The sequence below is a fragment of the Phascolarctos cinereus genome, unplaced genomic scaffold (genome assembly GCF_003287225.1).
Source record: "Phascolarctos cinereus isolate Bilbo 61053 unplaced genomic scaffold, phaCin_HiC Scaffold_5;HRSCAF=322, whole genome shotgun sequence".
Lineage (NCBI taxonomy): Eukaryota > Metazoa > Chordata > Mammalia > Diprotodontia > Phascolarctidae > Phascolarctos > Phascolarctos cinereus.
In genome coordinates, this window is record NW_027555958.1 from 254896060 (window position 1) to 254915689 (window position 19630).

Genomic DNA, 19630 nt, shown 5'->3' on the forward strand with positions numbered 1-19630 from the left:
AGTGCAGCATTCTTTCTACCATACTACACTACCTGTCACATCATTTCTGTACATATCCCAGTTCCATCTAGGCCAGAGGTTTTTAATTTTGTGTCATGAATCTCTTTAGCAGTCTGGTAAAACCTATGGATGCCTTCTCAGAATACTGTTTTTAAATGCCCAAGATAAAATACACAGGATTACAAAGGAAACCATTTATATCAACATACTTTTTTCAACTATCCAAGTTTTCAGGCTCCCCCTGAAATATATCCATAACCTCTTTGGACAGCTGTGGACCCCTAGTTAAGAACTTCTGATCTAGATTATTAACTCATTGGGGGTAAGAACGGGCCCACCCTCATTCCTGGTTTAGCATAATGCCTTGTTAATAAACATTTGATACATTGAACTAATCTGAATGCATTACTTGTTTAAGGAAAAAGAAGCATTGGTGGTAAGCTGTAAATTAATGCAAAAACTATTATTTGAAAAAAAGCATTGTAACTGGAGTTCTGTGAGATACCTATCTTGACCCTCCCACCCCTAAGATCCATTCAACTCAGCAAATAATTATCAAGCATCTATTATGTGCAAGACATTGGGGGCTAGGTTCTGGAGTTACAGAGACAAAATGAAATGGTCACTGCTTTCAAAGAGCTAACATAGTCTTGTGGAAGAGTTTTCAGTATAGGACTGTCTGATAGTTATGATTCATCTAATGCTCTTCCTAATGATTGTACTTCCTATTGGGTAAGTAAATGAGAAGAATTCTTATCACCTGTAATAAAAAAAATGCATGAAATTAATATTTAATGAATAGGTGAGAGTCCTTAACAATATACAGATCATTAAGCCATTGGTTTTGTTATTCAACAATGGTAAGCTTGATTAAGAATCAAGATTTTTGAAGAGCAACAGCACTGCTAATTGAAGAATAAACCATGAGGATAATTATTAGGAAAGATATTAGGTGTTGCAAAGCCTTGGATGATAGAGGAATTATGAAGGAAACCAATCAATGAGATTTTTATTTGTAATAAAAGTATAATTATAATATGAATAAAATCCTTAAATTCAAATCAATTTCATTGTAAAAGTCTTCTCTTTCACTGAAGCTCTTTTTAAAATATAAATATCTGAAACATCTTTTGCTACAAAATTTAAAAGGAAATAAGAAAAAAAAAGACATGTAATCAAATATTGTTTCAACCAAAGAGCAAACATACAAATGTGAGAAACGAGCACAAATTTTTGCTTAACATATATTTGCTCAAATAAGCTCAGTGGTGAATAGGATCATGAACAATGTCCTTCAAGAGATTCCAATACTAATTCAAGAGGAAAAAGGGAATTTCCATCTCAAAATGGCTCCATCAGCACTTACACTAACAATGTGCTGATTTTTGGGGCTTATCTTCATGCGGATAATGTTGCCACTGTGTCCTACCCCAACGTGGGTCGCTTCACCTTCACTATAACTCCACACTTTGACTAAATGGTCATCTCCACCTGAAATAAAGAGAACATATACATGTGAAACTGGGGGGTCTGGAGTGTTTACAAAGGGGACTGATTTTCTGTTGATGGGCACTTTAAACACAAAATGAGGAGAGAAATGAGATTTCTTTTTATCAAAAACAGCATATTAGGATTAATTCAAAGATAAGAGAACATTTCTGACCCTTTAAATATTCTTCAGTATATTAACAGTCTAAAAAAAATGGAGTGTGGAACTAAATATGATCTTATATGCCTGATAGGAACTTTTTTTTTCGTGGTCAGTGCCTTTTTTTGGAAAGCTGATTTTTAAAAACAATTTATGCCAAAGTTTTCAGTATATTTGTATCCTAATAGATTACATCAGGAAAATTTATATTCAGGGCTTCAACAGGAAATTTTAAAAGTACAAAGTAGTTCTATTCCCTCAGTAGAATCCTAGATTTGGGACCAAAAGAGTCCTTCAAAGCCATCTAGTCCCTTCTCATTTACGTATGAGAAAATTGAGAGGCAGAGAAGTGAATTGACTTACCCATGGTCACAAAGCTGATAAATGACAGAGCAGAGATTCAAACTCAAGTTCTCTAACTCCAAATCCAGTGTCTTTCAACTGTACCACATTGTATGTGATTAAGGACCAATTTTTCAGCCTCTTTTTCTATTGCCCACCAAATAAATGAATAGCGATTCCTTTGAAATCTAAATCTTACTGTTTTTATCTTGGTATTAGTTTTGTTCTCCTGAGTTATCTTTCTAGTATTTCCTTCCCATGAAGTATCTGACAGCTGAATCCTGATTTCTCATGAGAGCTTCAGGGCTCTAAACTGAATTTGATTTAACTTCCTCTTAGAGCTACAAAAACCCTTCTCCTCCAGGCTCCCTTGCTAATATATTTAAGTGTTGCTTCTTTTTCTTATTCTAGTACTAACCTGTGACAAAATGCACTCCTTCTGTTGAAATATCCATTCCATTGATTGAACCAGACAGGGAACCTTCTAGCTCTCTAATTACTGTCCCATCAAACACTTCCCAGTAACCGATCTGGAAATCAGGATAGAAGTATATATAATAAGAATTTGTGGTAATGAAAAAATATGTAGTAGTATGCATATGAGTCTTATAGAATATATACTAACAAAAAGAAGTACATATTACTCCTCAAAAAGTGGCACAGGGTAAAAAATGATAAAAGAGATTAAGGAAAAATTGTAAAGAAACTACTTTTACATCATTCTTTAATGTTTCAATATTATAAGAAGCCATGACTTCACCTATATGATTCCACTATCATTCTATCCCTTAAGTAGGAGATCTCATTAGTTGATATCAAACAAACAAACAAACAAAAACTTCACTACTTGCTGGCCAACTGTGTAATTTTGAGTCTCTCCAAAGTGGGCTGACCTGTACTCAAAGCATTTGAGCTCTTCCTTGCCTTCAAGAACTCAAGGTCAACTTCATATCACGATGAAGGTATTAGAATAGGATGTTTGTTGGATGAGCTCTTCATTTAAAAACCTTTCAAAGGGCATGTACATTAACAAAATTGGAAAACCATTTGGAGTAAAGTTAACAAAAGTTAAATAGTTGAGTTTTTTTCATGTTTCATCCTTTTAAAACATTGTACTTCTCATAAAAGTGTTTTAATGTATTTAAATTTATCTTGAGAATTATGTTTTGGTTTAGTTTGGATTTATTTAATTGAAGTTCTCTTGCTACAACATAAAGAGTCCAAAGAAAACTATAAAAATTAGAGGATAGCAATTTAGGAATCGTATATACTTTTAATGAATGGCTAATAATTGGCATAGGTACTTCTAAAGGTCCAGGAAGGACTAATATAAAACTAAGGTTTTACATAGTTTAAAATAATAGCTCAATAAGTCTTTACACAATTAATTCTCTTGAGAAAGTTTTTATGGACAATAAAAAGAGAATTGTTTCTCGGCTCCTACCCAGTTATCCCCGTAATGAATTAGAGATGTACCAATTAGTAAGCTTGTTTATTTGTTTGCTTTTTCAGTAGTGATGAATTGGGGCAGTTTATGAAGTTTATGAAGCTATGCATCTTTCTCACTCTGAATTTAGTCAGGAAATAATAGCAATAAATAATTGGTCTAGCCATAGCCGTGTACTACCTTTCTGTTTAACTCTTTAAAAGATCTTGTCCCTTGCTGTTATGGCTACTTACTTTTCTATCTGTCCCACTGGTGATAATCTGAAACTCTTCTGGATGGTAACAAACACATTGAAATAAAGTGTTGGCCAGAATCATCTGGTTCCTCTTCAGACGCCTGAAAAATAGGTATCTGTAAAAAGTTCTGGAATTTACTTGCTTTTCCTCCACTAATTGGCTGCACCAGACTACCTCAGGATTATTTTTTCCAGACCAAGAAATACCCAAGATCAAAAATTTCAAGACAAAAGGGACTTTCAAGATAATCTAGTTCAACCCCACCTTATACAGATAAGAAAAGGTAGACTCCCAAAAGGTTCATGGATTTGCCCAAGGCCACACAGGTAATAAGTCTGAAGTTAGGATTCAAACCCAGGCCTTTGACTCCCATGGTCTGAGATGATCAGTTAGGGAAAATTAAGTAGTCTTCCAAAGGGAAATTAGACAGAGATAGAAGAGATCATCTAGTAACCTCTTGTACTACAGATGGGAAAGTCAAAAATCATAGAAATGAAATGATTTGCGCCAAAGTCACCCAAAATTAATGTTAGGACCAAGATTAGAGTCTAGTTACCCAAACTCCCATTTCTTTCCATTGTCCTCAGGTGTATGGAAAAATGCATCTAATTTAAGTTTCTTGACCTTTTGACTACTTTCCCAATTGCTCATAGCAATTATTTCTCTTTATTCCCAACAGAGTACATTTTGTAAATAGTGCTTTTTTTTTCCCTATGTATTTTATTCAGGACTTTCCTATAGAAGCAGGTTTTTGTTTTTTTAAATGGATAAAAGAACTGATTTCCCCCTTCACATTTCTCATTTATCCTGAAAGCCTTTGAGAAAACCAATATTAGCTCCCATAAACTAATAGATGATAGTGAAAAGAGCCCTACTGGACATTTATAGATCATTTCTCAGTGGACTAGCTTACATAGAGTCATAGATTGGGAGCTGGAGGGGAATCCAGTCCAAGCCCCATCATTTTATAGCCAAGGAAATGAAGGCTAGAGGAATTCTGTGACTTGCCTAAGGTCACTTCCTTTAATCTGAATCATCTTCCAATTTGGAGTCAAGCCTGGAACCATGAACCCTCCTGAATCATAACGTTACATTTTTAGGGCATTTGATCAGTGTTACTCCATCATCCTCACCATCACAGTGTACGTACACAAGGTCCCAAATAATGCAAGTCCCATCTGTGCTGGCTGTGACACATTCTTCATTATTCTTCTTTACTTTAATACAGGATACTGATGATTTGTGCTCCTTTAGAGCTTCCTCCAGTTTTTGGGATTGAGGGCTTATTTCCCATACCCTTACCTCAAAGCAAAACAAAACAACAGTGAAAAAAACCCACATACACTCAAACTCAACATATGCAACAAAACTAGATCAATGAATCACAAGTCCTGGCCCTCCCTCCAAAATAAGGGAGACTTCATTTCTGAGATGCAAATCTCTTCCTCAAAATTGGTAGAGGAGGGGGGCAGCTAGCTGGCACAGTGGATAGAGCACTGGCTCTGGATTCAGGAGGACCTGAGTTCAAATGCGGCCTCAGACACATAACACTTACTAGCTGTGTGATCCTGGGCAAGTCACTTAACCCCATTGCCTAGCCAAAAAAAAAAAATTGGTAGAGGAGGTTACTAAGTTGAGATATTCAAATGTGCTCAAATATAAAAGTTTGTGAACTTCCCTGGAAGGAAAAAAGAAAAGAAGGAAAGAAGAATTTATTAAGCATCTTGTATGTACTACATATCAGACCCTGTGCTAAGTACTTTACAAATATTATCTCATTTGATCCTTATAACAACCTGGAAGGTGGGTACTATTATAATCCCCATTTCACACTTGAGGAAACTGAGGCAAGAGAAGTTAAGTAATTTGCCTGAGATCACAGAGCTAGTAAGGTTTGAGGCCAAATTTGAACTCAGGCTTTCTTGACTCCAGGGCCAGCCATCTATCTGCTATGTATGCCACCTAGTCCAGAAACTGTTGTAGATCATCTAGTTCATATTTCTAATCTGAGAGCAGATCTATGACTAATCTTGCTGATGATGTCTTAGCTCTAGGGAGGGAAATAGTAATACTGATAAGCTAAGTGAAAATTTTCTACTTGTCTTAAGCCGTAAACTTTTAGCACCGGGATTAGAATACAGTTATCCAAACTCCTATTTCTTTCCATTGTTCTTAAATAGATGAAAAAATGCATCTAAGCTAAGTTTCTTGACTGTTCAGCCACTTTTCCAACTGCCCATAGCAATTATTTTTCTTTATCCCCAACAAAATGAATTAAGCCCTTCCATTTCTCTTAAGCAGTGGTTTGCAATCTCATTTTGCTGAGTCTATCTATTGTCTAAATAGACAGAGCATTGTCTATTTTGTGAGATGCCCAAAGGTACAAGGTATGTGGTCATTTTAAGATCTATCCATCAACCTTTTAACAATTTTTGAGCTGATCACAATTTATCTTACTACTTTTAAAATGACTGATTCACTTTCTTTCCCTTTCAGGGCTAATAGGAGTCTCTCTACTCTTACAGATCAACACTTGCTCTGCAACTCTGAATCTTGGCTATCTTGTCATTGACCACTTTTCCACATACAAGGCAACTCCTACTACTGTATCATCTATTTGTCACATTCTAGCCAGTACTCAAAGGCTTCCTCTCTAGGTAAGCAATCATGCTCCCCTGAAAATAACCATAATTGCTTATGATTTGTCTCCTCTTTTTGTAATGAGTGTTTGACAGCTAGTGCAACTATCCAAGCCTATAGCTCTTTTGACCTCAGGTCACAGCTGAAGAGGACAGTGTCTTACTACCCAGAAATCCCTGTAATCCCTTCTTTGCTTCTATGAGGGTCTTCATCTTGTTTAGAGGGCTTTAGTAACGGTTTCCAACTTCTCTCTTTTCTCGGTTATCTCCCCAGGAAGGCTCTGCAGTTTCAAACCACTCACATAAGGCAGTTGCTTCATTGTCATCTTTCCTAATATGTTCCACAGTAAATTATACCCCATCAAAGGGTCCACTGCAAGTGTACCAAGTCTTTTCAATGGTATACTTGTCACAGCTCATAGGGACCTCAAAAATCAATAGACCTCAGTGAGAGCTGATACCTATCCTTATGCTCAATCCTTTAATAGCTGTGTAGCCAGGGGGGCCATTCACATCATGGCCCTTCCCCTTCCTACCCCCAAGCCACTGTACAGTGTAGGTAGGCTAGGGATGCCCTACAGCCTGCAAAATAAATAATCCCAGATGATTCTCCCACATATAACCCATGCTCTGACTTCTGACACCACAGGCACAGGTATAGTCTTGATAGCAGTCTCTATGACACATACTCCCATAGGCTAATAGGCATTCATGAACTGGAAGGGGCCTCAGAGACCACCTAGTTTGATCCCTTCATTTTGTAGATAAGCAAACTGAGGCTCAGGGAAGAAGTTGAGTGGCTTGCCCAAGGTCACACCATTAGTAAGCAAAGGCTGTGAGGCTCCCCTGTGTATATTCATAGGCATCAGACAGAACAAATTTTATTTAAGGCAGTAAGAAAAACGTAACAGACTGGTATCTGAGCTCTTAGCTAAGAACTAGCCTATCCCAACGAGCCTTGTTTTTCTCCTCAGAGGTTCTCTGCAGTTTTTACAAAATTTTTTTTTTTAAAAAACTATTATTTGGTAAAGTCCCTGCCACATCAAGTAAAGGGTCATCATTACTGATGCAGGTACAGTTTCAGTATCTCTGTGTGTACTCATTCTGGTGTTGCTGCTGTGGTTTCTATAAGGTGAACTCTGCCATAAATGTACCGTTCTTGCCTTTCTGGGGTTCCAGTCATTGATCTCCACTCTTTGTTTTCTTGTCATACCTCTCATTCTGCCAGTGAAGTGCTCTGGTTCCCTTCTCTTTCATGGTCATCCCTCCCACCCCTACCCCATTCATTCTCTGACCACAACAATCCAACAGTCTAGAAGCTCCTGCTCAGCATTTCTTGGTTGCCCACTTCTTGAGATAAGATCCGTAGCAGTTATGCCCCTGAGATATGTATGTTTCTGAACTGGGAGAGGGACTGTGATGTCAAATTATAGCATAGTCAGGGCATCTTGCTTCTCCAAAAAAATTCTATGAATCACATTGTCTTCCCCTAAGCATTTATCTGTGCTAGGTTCATGGAATCTGGCTGGAATAGGCTGCTAGGTGGTGCAGTGGATAAAGTGCTAGGCCTGGAGTCAAGAAGACTTGAGTTCAGATGCAGCCTCAGAAACCTTACTAGCTATGTGACCTTCAGCAAATCACTTAATCTCTATTTGCCTCAGTTTCCTCAATTATAAAATGGGAATTATAACAACACCTACCTCACAAGAATGTTCGGAGAATCAAATGAGATAATATCTGTAAAGTACTTAGCACAGTGCCTGACACATAATAGATGCTATTAAAATGTTTATTCCCTTCCCCTTTCCCTCACCCTCACATATTGTCACTTAAGAGCATGGCAACTATATTTCTTGAACCAAAAATCAGGACATATCTGACAAAGGGTATTCCTTTTGTAACACCTCACAAAAAATACTTTCTTTTCTTGAAATCAGAACTGCCACAGGAAATCCAGAATGTCTAAATAGGGGATCAAACCCTACAAAAGCTTTGCTGGAGCACATACATATGAAAGGCCAGGAATGTGGTTAGATAGGAGATAGACAATGACCTTGTCCCCTGGGCTGAGTATTCTGCCTATTCCCTTTACAATTTGTTTTTGATTCTGAGTTTGGTTTTCTAACTAATTTTACTGCTTACAACATTCTGTTATAAATGTGCAATGGGTTATTGGAGACTGAAAGTTCTGTCCACTTCCAGAAGCTGATCTTCATGCATTTTCTCAAATAGATGGTTAAACAGAAGTATTGGGAGCTAAGGGTAACCTTAAGTAAATAGAAACAATCATTGTAGGCAGACCAAATGCTACCCAGGTCTGTCTAAAAAAATCAAATAGGAAAGCCCTAAGGTTTTTTAACTTCTCTCTTGGAAAGCAAAATTTAGGTAAAACCTTTGCTGTCACATAGTATTTCATACATGTTTCATATAAGCAGTTCCACAGGTTTCATACATGGCTATAGAGAGCCAGATGTATCAGAGGTTAGGAAGAAAGATCTGAGGGAAGGAAGCTGAATAAATGAAAACAGAGCTAGTGGAAAGAGCCCTGGACTTGGAGTCAGAAGATCTTTCAAGGTCTGCTTTTGTTACTAGCTACATGAGTTTACAAATCACTACCTTTCTGTGCTTCAGTTTACTCATCTGTAAAATAAGTGGGTTAGACTATTAAATAATCTCTAAGGTTTCCCTATGGCAGCTAGGGGGCATAGTGGGTAGAGTGGCCTGGTTGGAGTCAGGAAGACTATCTTCCTGAGTTAAAATCTGGTCTCACACTTAGTAGCTGTGTGACTCCGGGCAAGTCACTTAACCCTGTCTGCCTCAGTTCATCATCTATAAAATGAGCTGGAGAAAGAAATGGCAAACTACTCCAGTATCTTTGCTAAGAAAACCCAAAATGGGGTCATGAAGAGTGAGATATGACTGAACAACAAAGGTTTCCCTTCCAGTTCCAACATTCTGTGATTCCTAGATACTGCATATGTCTTTTTTCCCCCCTCCATAATAGATTATTTCTCTGATTACTAAGACTAGAAGAAGATTTTGGCTAGGAGACAATAAATATATATCAATTCAGAGGAAGGAAAGAAGAAGACATTTATCTAGGTAAAAAACTAGAAGAGTTTTCATACCCCCTCACAAGTCCAAAGTCTAGAGACTGAGAACAAAAACATTTTGGGGCAAAGCTAATGATTCATGAGAATCAGATAATTAGAAGACAAATAACAGAGATAAAAGAAAAAATGGTGTTATGAGAATTTTTCATTCTCCTTTTATTATGTCATGTGAAGCTCAGGGCCATTTCTCCTGAGTATTTGGCTGACTGAAACCTGTCTCCTGTTAATATTAACTTCACCTGGCTAAAACCTGACTCATGGGTTTTAATTATAGTATTAAGTGACATTCCTGAGATAAGAAACCTAAAGAGAGGAAGAATGGAATATAGCATCCAACAAAACCTTAAACCCTTTTAAAGGAATTTAGCATATATTATTCATGGAAGGATTCCCCTGGCTTCTACCCTTTAGCTATCTTTGTGAAATGTAAACTTCTCAATCAGCCCATTGTGAATTCTTTAAATGTAGCCTTGTAGCATTATAGAGTAAATTTTTGCAGACTCTGTTTAAATCTGTAACTTAGTTTACTAATTTGTTCTTAGTTTGTATAACTAAGTATGTGATAATGATTCTGCTTGACCGGGCCTGTGTGACATTTATGACATTTAAATATTGTTATATGTTTAAATTTTTTCTCTGTCTCTCTCTGAGATAATTTTTCTCTATTAAAATCTTGGTCTGAACCCCAATATGTGTTCAGGGTTATTTTTCTGAATCCTAAACTTGTGCTTAAGCATAATAAAACCTAGGTTTTCACCTCTAGAATTTCTGCACTGTGGTAGATTTATTCAGCAACAGTTATGTATCCCATGAAATCAATGAGAATCTACTTTTCCCATAACAAAGGAAAGGAGCAGGAGCAAAAATAATAGCTCATATCTAAATAATATATTAAAGTTTATGAAGTGCTTTTCTCACAACAAATGTATAAGATAGATAATATGAATCTGTCCTCTTTTTATAGATGTGAAAATACAGGCCCATGAAAGTAAATGACTTGTTTATAGTCACACAGCCAGTAAGTATTAATAGCCTGGATTTTCAAATCAGGTCTGCTGACCCAAAGAATGGCATTCATTTTATAACACTACAGTTAAGTGATCATAAATAAAAATGCCAAACAAATTATTGTTTGTTTTATGAGTTTTCAAAAGATATGTTTTGCTATTTGTTAATGGGTGTTAAAGTTTAGCTGTTTCAATAGACATCTTTTAAAATTGTCAAATGAGATTTACAAAAATCTGTAGTGAGCTTAGACAAAGAACCATTATCTTGAATCTCAGACAAAGAGCATGATTTAAGGCTGAGTCCATTTGGCTCTGGCTAGCAGAGCACCTAAATTTCAGAGGCAGCTTTTAGAGAGAAAAAAAAATTCCTGTAAGATTGAAACTACAAAAATAGTGTTGGGGTGCCAATTTTATAACTTCTTTTTTACTCTTCTATCTCTTGGCCTCATATATAAATTTATTCAACATGCTGTCTCTGAGAATGATATTCCCACACTTGACATAGTTCAGGGACTTACAGCACTTAGTTTGGTTCTACACAAACTGTGATCCATTGAAATAAACAAAAGTGAAAGAAAGAATTAAATTCCAAATGGATGAATTTATGTGGGATTGCTCACACTAATATTTTAAGGTGAAGTTTATCTATATCTTCCTCTTTAAAAATTATTTTCATTTTGCCTATGACTATGACACTTAATAGTGTTTCTAAATTAAATACCAACCACATGACCTCAAAAAAATTTTAGGTTCAAATACCACACCTGTCCTTCACCGCCTCCACTGATGATTCTTTTGCAATCACTTGTAGTAGCAATGGCTGTCACTCCGATGCTGTGAGCATTGTTTATGACATACATCAGTCGACCTGTCTCTGGAGTGAATGCACGGATTTTACCATCATTCCAAGCTAAGGGAAAAAGAAATGAAATATAAATAAAGTAAATAAATTTGCCTCAACCCAAGACATGGAATCACATAAAACATAAATAAGAGATAGTGTGGGAGATGATATAGGGAGAGGGGTAGCAAGGAAAGCCTAAGGCTGAGAGCTGTTTGTTGTTAGAAATCATACTTACCTCCTCTCCACCTCATACATATTAATCTAAACTTTCCCTGGATTGTTCACATTCTCAGCTTCTGGATTAGGAAGTATGTGTGTGGGAAGAGGATTGGAGAAGGAGGACTTGTGTTGGACTTGGTACCATCTAACCCTCACCAAAGTCCCCTCTGAGGTCATCACACCCAACTTCTTGCCTATAGGAAGGACCCACATAATGTGTTGAGAGGGATGTCTAAACCCCTTTTACCCCATAATTCCCAACCGCTAGATCCCTCCTGCTGAAAAAAAAATCCATTAGATTTGGCATTTAAGAGGTCTTTGGTGACATTTGAGAGAACAGTTTCATTATGGTCATGGGGCAGAGCCAGATTATAAGAGCCTGAAGTAAGAAAGGATAACAAGTAAATGTAGGTAACACAGAGTCACACACTCAAATATCAACATACTGTACATACATGTATGGGAAAGAGAAGATACATGTGTGAAGAATATGTTGATATGTGAGCATGTTAGACAGGTAGGTGCTGTAATGGATAGAGCATGAGAGTTGGAGTCAGGAAGACCTGAGTTTGAATAGTGGCTCAGACACTTACTAGCCATGTGACTGAACAAGTCTCTTGGTTCCTCATCTACAAAATAAGGGGTTGTTTTGAATCTCAAAAGACATTGTGTGTGTGTGTGTGTGTGTGTGTGTGTGTGTATAATGGTGTAGGGGTGGGGGGTTGGGGAGTGGAGTGGTGTGTGTGTGTGTGTGTGTGTGTGTGTGTGTGTATGGGTTGGAAATTCCATGGCCACTGATGACCCAATCCCAGTAATGATTGGTTAGAAACCTTTAAACCTGCAAAGTTCTTTGACTTGGCCAATTTACTCAATCCTTGAGAAGTATGGTAGTACTCCACTCCCAGAAGCTCACCATATTTGTACCAGATTCAGTACAAATTCCCTATGAGCTTTAGCCCTATCGTAGCTTAGGACTCCCAAAGGATTCAAGGAATCCACTAAATTCAGCTTCCCTCAGTAGAAAGGATTACAGGGGCTGGCTCAACACACTCCATTATAAAGTGCTCTATAAATGTTACATATTGCTGCTGTTATTAATGGTTTTGCCTTCTAATTGTCCAATCTACAGATCCCAACAAGACTCCTAGGACTCCTTGCAGAAATGAATATGATTTAAAGATATAGGATGTCCTGCTGTGCTGAGCAGGGGATCCCAAGTAACTATTATACTCCATATCCTATAAGAGATGTGCAAAAGATAGCACCCTTCAGTTTATGCAGAGAACTTGAAGGACTGAATGAAGACTACCCATATTTGGGCTATAATGTGAGATTAATGTGAGGTTAAGTTCTCTGAGGAAGTCATGGGTATTAGAGGCAGATAGTGGATACCTTGAATATCTAGTATTCAGCATTGATTGAGACCAATTTCAACCTATTCAAGATATTAGCAGACAGAAAATTGGGATTTGATAATTCTGTACCCCAGCCATTCATGCCTCCAGTACAGGATCTTACAAGAAACAAGAGGCAAGTGCTGATAGAGAACATCACAAGAGCACCAAATCCCTCAGCTTGAGAGTTGATTCAGAAAAGCTAGATTTTGATGACTTTCCAATGCCTGCAAATGTATCCCTAGATACAGGGAGTTAAATGAATAGACTTAATTTTAGCCTAGGGATTGAAGAGGAAGAATAACATTAACTCAGTATTGGAGAGATCTTGACAATTAGAACCAGTACGGCAAACACATTCTTACAAATAATATGGATGCCCATGAGGCAAACTGTTATAAAATATAAACACAGGAACCACAGAATGTTATAACATCCTTGAAAAATTTTCACTACTGCTTAAAATTTTCCCCCTTTAAACCTAAAAGGTTTAAAAAATGTAAAGTGTTTATGAAGTACTTTTCTCACAACAAATGTATAAGTATAAGATAGGTAGTATGGGTTTATTTCCTCTCTAAAAGCTGCCTCTGAAATTTATGTACTTTGTTAGCAGGAAGCCAAATGGACCCAGACTTAATTTGCAAAGATGTAAAGCTATAGAATTGGAAGAGAGCATTATTATTATTATTATTATTATTATTATTATTATTATTATTATTATTTTTGCTTTTTGGCTAGGCAATCGGGGTTAAGTGACTTGCCCAGGGTCACACAGCTAGAAAGTATCAAGGGTCTAAGGTCGCATTTGAACTGAGGTCCTCCTAACTCCAAGGCTGGAGCTCTATCTACTGCGCCACCTAGCTACCCCTGGAACAGAGCATTATTCATAAAATAAGTAACATCTCTATGCCTCGTGGTGACATTCCTAAATGACACAGACCCAACAAGCTGCTGATCCTGGGAAGCAAAGCAGAGTAAGGAATCTTATTTTCAGCCTAATCTGAAGCATGCAATGGAATAGACAGCACAGGAAATCCAAATTAAAAGGAGGCCTATAGTTCTATCACTGAACCAGCAGAGCTTTCTAGTTGCTAAGTCTGGTAGCTGTCTGCTGGAATGCCAAACAAGAATAAGCCCATAGGTGTGTTGTTTAGATTCAAATCCAAGTCAGGAACTGATAGAATTTAGACAAAGAGGGCAGTGATCAGACTTTGCATTGGATCACTTTGGAAACACTGAAAACTTGCAGATCCCCAGCCTCAGCAGTCACTGAGATCCTGGAATAACACAATGTTCAATAACCCCTAGAAAGCAGCAGCAGGACACAAACTCGGCCCAAATATTCCCTTCCAAAGTGTGCAGAGGCCAGCCCTAACATAAAGTCTGAAGTCAGGAAGTAGGCTGGAAGAGCAAATAAAAAAGAGAATCCCACCCCAAAAAGCATTTTGGCAACAGAGATGCTCAAGACAAAAACTCAAAAGTACAGAATGGCTCCAAAACATCTATAAGCAAAGCCTCCAGGAAAAATTCTTGGGACCAAATTCAACTAGATTTTCTGGAAAAATGAAACAAGAGGTTTTTTTTAAAGAGTTGTTATAAATTTGTTGTTATGTTGCTATAAATTAAATGAGAGAGCTAGAGGGAAAAATTTGGAAAAGAAAATAGAGTTATGAAAGAATGAATTGGAAATAGAATTAGCAGCTTGGCATAAGAGCTTTAAAACCTTGTCCCAAGCAACAAATGCCCTGAAAACTTGAATGGACCAAATAGAAGCTAATGATGCCAGGAGACAACAAGAAGTATTAAAACAAAGTCAAAAGACTTTTAAAAATGGACGAAAATATAAACTATTGTATAGCGAAAACAACTGACTTGAAATAAATTGAGAAAATATTTTAGAATCACTAGACCACCTAAACACCATGATGAAAATTAGAACCTAAATGTAAAATTTCAAGAAATCAAAAGAAAATTGCCTAGATCTCTTAGAGGGCAAGGTAAAAAATAGGAAAAATCCTATGAGTACCTCTGAAAGAAACCCCAAAATGAAAACTCCCAGGAATATCATATACAGAATTCAGAGATTCCAGTTCAAAGAAAAATACTGCAAGCAGATAGAAATAAAGAATTTAAGTTCTAAGGAGCCACAGTCAGGATCACACAAGATTTAGCAGCACCAGTATAAAGGGGCAGAGAGCTTGGAATACAATATTCCAGACAGCAAACGATAGAGGCATACAGCAAATCTAAGTATAATCCTATGGAAGAGTCTGTGTCAAATGGATCTTTAATGAAATAGAGGACTTCTTGATAAAAAAAAAAGATAGAAACGTTGAAATACAGAAAAACATAAAAAGGTGAACTTGAGTGAACAATCATAAAAGAATAAACAAGAATAAACTTTACATTCTAATATGAAGAGATGGTGCATGTGCCCCATTGAAACCCCTTATTATCATTAAGAGTCAAGGAGGCAGTCTAATAAGACAGAGGGCCTGGGAGGGGTTTTCTTATGTTATAATAATCATAAAAGAATGGAAAGGGAAGGTGAAAAGAACACATTAGGGAGGAAAAGGAAGAGGAATGGTTAGGGAAATTATCTCGCATAATTTGGGTAAAACACTATATAAACAAGGAGGAAGGGGTGGGAAGAGTAAGTTACACTTGAAACTCACTATCATCTCAAAGTCAAAGGAGGGAAGAATATAAACACACACATAGACAGTTGGGTCCAGAAATACTCAACAAGAAAGCAGAAGGAAAAGGGGGAAAGGGAAAGAATGGAAGAAAAGGGAAGGCACGTTAAGGAAGGGATTAGGCTTAAGTAATATAAACTCTTCATTGAGAAGAGGGTCTTAAAAGAGAAGAAAGAATGAGAACTCATGATTGGGCTCTGGGTGACAGAGATTGAGGGCAAGAAAGCAGAAGTAGACTGCACCAAAACTAGAGTACTGGTGCTGACCACGCTCATTGTCTTTCACTACCTTCTTCTATGTAAAGAGGAGACGGGAAATAAAGAGAAGGAAAACTATAAGAGAACAGGATGGAGGAAAATACACAAATAATGTTCATAACTGTGAATACAAATAGGATGAACTTAAATATCAGATGAAAGAGGATGGCAGAATGGATTAGATATCAGAATTCAACAATCTATTGCTTACAGGAAACACACCTGAAACATAAGATTCACACGGTGTTAAAATTAGGGACTGGAGCAAAGCTTCAGATAAAGTAGACTTGAGAACTGTAATCAGTCCACTAACTAACCATGATTCCAGAAGGTTGATGATGAAACATACTATCCATCTTCTGATAGAGAAGTGATGGACTCAGGGTTCAGAATGAGATACACATTTTTTTATATAGTCAGCGTGAGAATTTGTTTTGCTTGATATATATAATGTGTTTAAAAGTGTTTTGTTTTTCTTTTATTTTCAATGGATGGAAGGTGGGAGCAAGAGAAAATTAATACTTATTAATTAACAAAAAGTAAAATACAAGTTATATTAAAAAAAATAAAGTTCTTGAGCAGGGGCACAATATGTAATTCACAAGTCTTCTGCCTTAAGGAAGAATATTTTTGTAGCTCTGTGGAGGGTGGATTGGAGAATAGAGAGACTAAAGGCTGGGAAAACAATTAGAACATTATTGCAGTATTCCAGGTAAATGATAATATGTGCTTAAACTGGTGTGCTTGAAGTGTGAGTAGAAAGAAGGTAACAAATGTGAGGGATGCTTTGGAGATGGGAATGACAATATTTGGCAACTGATTAGATGTGTGGCATGAGGCAAAAGAAAGTTAGCACTGAGGTTTCAAACCTGGGTAACTGGGAACAGAAATAATGACATTTGTAGGAAGGGAAAGTATGGAGGGAGGTAAGGTGAAGAGTTCAGTTTCAGATGTGGACTTTAAGGACACTCAGGTAAAGCTATCCAGCCATTTGAGATGAAAATGCTTACAGTTACTTCATGTTTGAAATTTTTTCCTACAAGAATAGGAATTGAAAGAAGGGTTTAAATAAGCAAGAATAATAGGTGAAAGGCTCTTCTAGGTCAGCCATGTTGTAGAAACCAAAATGAAATAAAAACTTCAATAATCAAACCTGTAGTGTAGTTCTGAATCTCAGTCTCACCACAAGAACATTACCTGAAATGATGCTTCTGCCGTCTCTCATGAAGTCAATAGCATAGCAGGTCATATTGGGCACAGTGATCCGTAATAGCTCTCGGTTGGAAGAGGTGTGCCACACTCGGATGTCTTCCATGGAACAAGTGGCAAACAAGTCATCAGTGCCACTGAAAGAGCAAAATTATCACAAAACATGGTATACACATGTTCTTAAATTCAGTTTTTCTGAGTTAAACATTAATTTTTGAAGTACTTTTCACCCAAAAAAAGGATAAGAAAGGCACTTTTTAGATGGCATTTCTGATAATTTGGGTTTTTTTTTAAATGAAATGCCTTTTATTCTCAAAAGATGTAGTGTTCTTGTAATATTTCTGCTGTAAAATATGCATAAATCTTGTACTCACAGCTTATTCTGGACAATAGGGCAACAGGAGTTCCCTCAGTATAAGAAGAACAGAAAGTTACTCAGAAATGAAATACAAATATGCTCAAAAACAGAAATTTATGAGAATCATCAAGGGAAATAGAAAAGTGGATGAATTAGGCTATTGTACAGACTGTGCTATGTAGTTAGATAGATAACTTAAACAGATTATCCATAAGCATATATCTTAGCCAAACACCACTAACAGACAGTGTGTTGGGCCCCAAAATTAACAAGATGAGAGCAGGTTGTATTCCATTGGGAAATTTGTAAAGTTAGTTTGATGTCCCTAAAGTTCTCTTTGAAACAGTTCCATCTTTTTAACATCAATTTATTCTTGCACAGAGATGATGCATGACTCCAGTCTCTGAAGAACGGAAGGTAAGCATCACACAAGGAACAATGGAGGTGTGATGGACATGAGCAGACATTGCAATGAATTTAGAAATGAGTGATAAAAAGAATATCATGGAAAAATGTATGATTGAAAAAGGAAGATAGGTTAGTAGGTTGAACATGTAACAAAGACTGAAGGATGTCCGTATACTCTGCTGGTATCTTCATGCTATCAAGAGAAAAAGATGAAAGCTCTGGTAGGGTGGTTCCCTTATGGCCAGCATGGATTTGTTAAGAGTAAGTCATGCTAATATTGTAATGATGATCAACTGTGAAAAACTTTTCATCTAATTAATACAATGATCCAAGACAATTTGAAAGGATCCCATGATGAAAAATGCTATTCACCTCCAGAGGTAGAACTGATGAACTCTGAGTGCTGATTGAAGCATACTTTTTTCACTTTCTTTATTTTGCTTGCTTTTTATCATCATCGTCATCATTATTATTAGGTTTGCAACATAGGTAACATGGAAGTATATTTTGCATGACTTCACATGTATAATGACCATCATATTGCTACCTTCTCATTGAGTGGGGGAAGGGTGAGAAGGGAGAAAATTTGGAATTCAAAATATTTTAAAATGAATGTTAAAAATAAATACAGAAAAAAAGAATAAATCATGCTAGACTTTATGATAAGGTTACTTGACTGGTAGATAAGAGAAATGACAAAGCTACAATATACATGGATTTTAACAAGATATATAGCTGCTTTTCTTGATATCCTTGTGAACAGGTGGTGAAATATAGTTTGAATGCTAATATAGTTACCTAGATTCATAGCTCCTTGAACAACTATACCCCCCAAATATTGATTAATATATGGTTATCAACTTGGAGGGATATCTCAAGTGACATACCAAAGGTCATATGGTTGTGTCCTGTGTCCTATTCAGCACTTTTATTAGGGACTTGAGGCAGGTAGGTGGTGAAGTGCATAAACCACTGGGCCTGGAGTCACAAAGATATGAGTTAAAATTTAGCCTCAGACCCCCAAGCTACCTGGTATTTAACTACTTTGTACATATCTGTATTTATTCAATTTATCTTCATGTGAAATATTTTTATACATACCCCTAGTATCATGTAAACTCCTTACAAGTAAGGATTATTTCATTCTTTGTGCTTCTCTCCCTAGCATAGTGCTAGGTACCTGCAACATGGTACGCGCTTAAGTATGTGCTTAATAAATACCTGTTGGGTTAAATTGAACTGGTAGCATCTTGGATCATTAGTTCCACTGGTGGCCCACTTCCCATCACAATATCCCTTTTCCTTCCCCTTGTCTTACTGGTTAAGAACCACCTGTCAGAGCAAAGATACAGATCGCCCTCTAGGAGCTCTTTCCTTCTCAACCACCTTCTCCCCAAGTCATCATTGACAGGAGCAAGTAAATAAGGCAAGAAATAAAGGATCACCAATTTGCATACAACAAAGGCCCTTTGCTCTTATTTGGCCTTTCCCCAGTCCTTTTCTCATGCCACACCCCAGCATGTAGAAAGGGACTGTTTCAAGTGAACCTCTCCCACCTAACCTACCTTTACTAAATGATGCAAAGCAGGCCTTCTTTGACGTGGATGAAGCTAACACCAATGCAAAGAATCAAGCTAAAGCCAAGCATTTTCCTTCTTGAAATGGATCCTTTAAAGAAAAACACCTTGTTTGAGTTACACTTGAATGGAACCAAATAATGATTTTTTCCAAACCATTTCCCACCCTGACTTCATATAAACTATTTCAGTCACAAAAAAACCTGTGTATAAAAAAAACAAATTTAGCCTCAGAC

At 36.9% G+C, this 19630-nt stretch overlaps 1 protein-coding gene across 1 annotated transcript in view; it reads right to left on the reverse strand.

The window, feature by feature from the left end:
- Positions 1-912: 912 nt before the first annotated feature.
- CFAP52 (cilia and flagella associated protein 52) overlaps positions 913-19630 on the reverse strand; it is a 65218-nt gene continuing 46500 nt past the window's right edge. Inside the window, exons 9-14 of the mRNA XM_020966745.2 lie at positions 17040-17188; positions 11197-11342; positions 4824-4975; positions 3671-3773; positions 2409-2520; positions 913-1491 (exon numbers count right to left, since the gene is read on the reverse strand). Coding sequence (XP_020822404.1) covers positions 1316-1491; positions 2409-2520; positions 3671-3773; positions 4824-4975; positions 11197-11342; positions 17040-17188 — 838 coding nt within the window. The 3' untranslated portion in view covers positions 913-1315. The remainder of the gene's footprint in view (positions 1492-2408; positions 2521-3670; positions 3774-4823; positions 4976-11196; positions 11343-17039; positions 17189-19630) is intronic.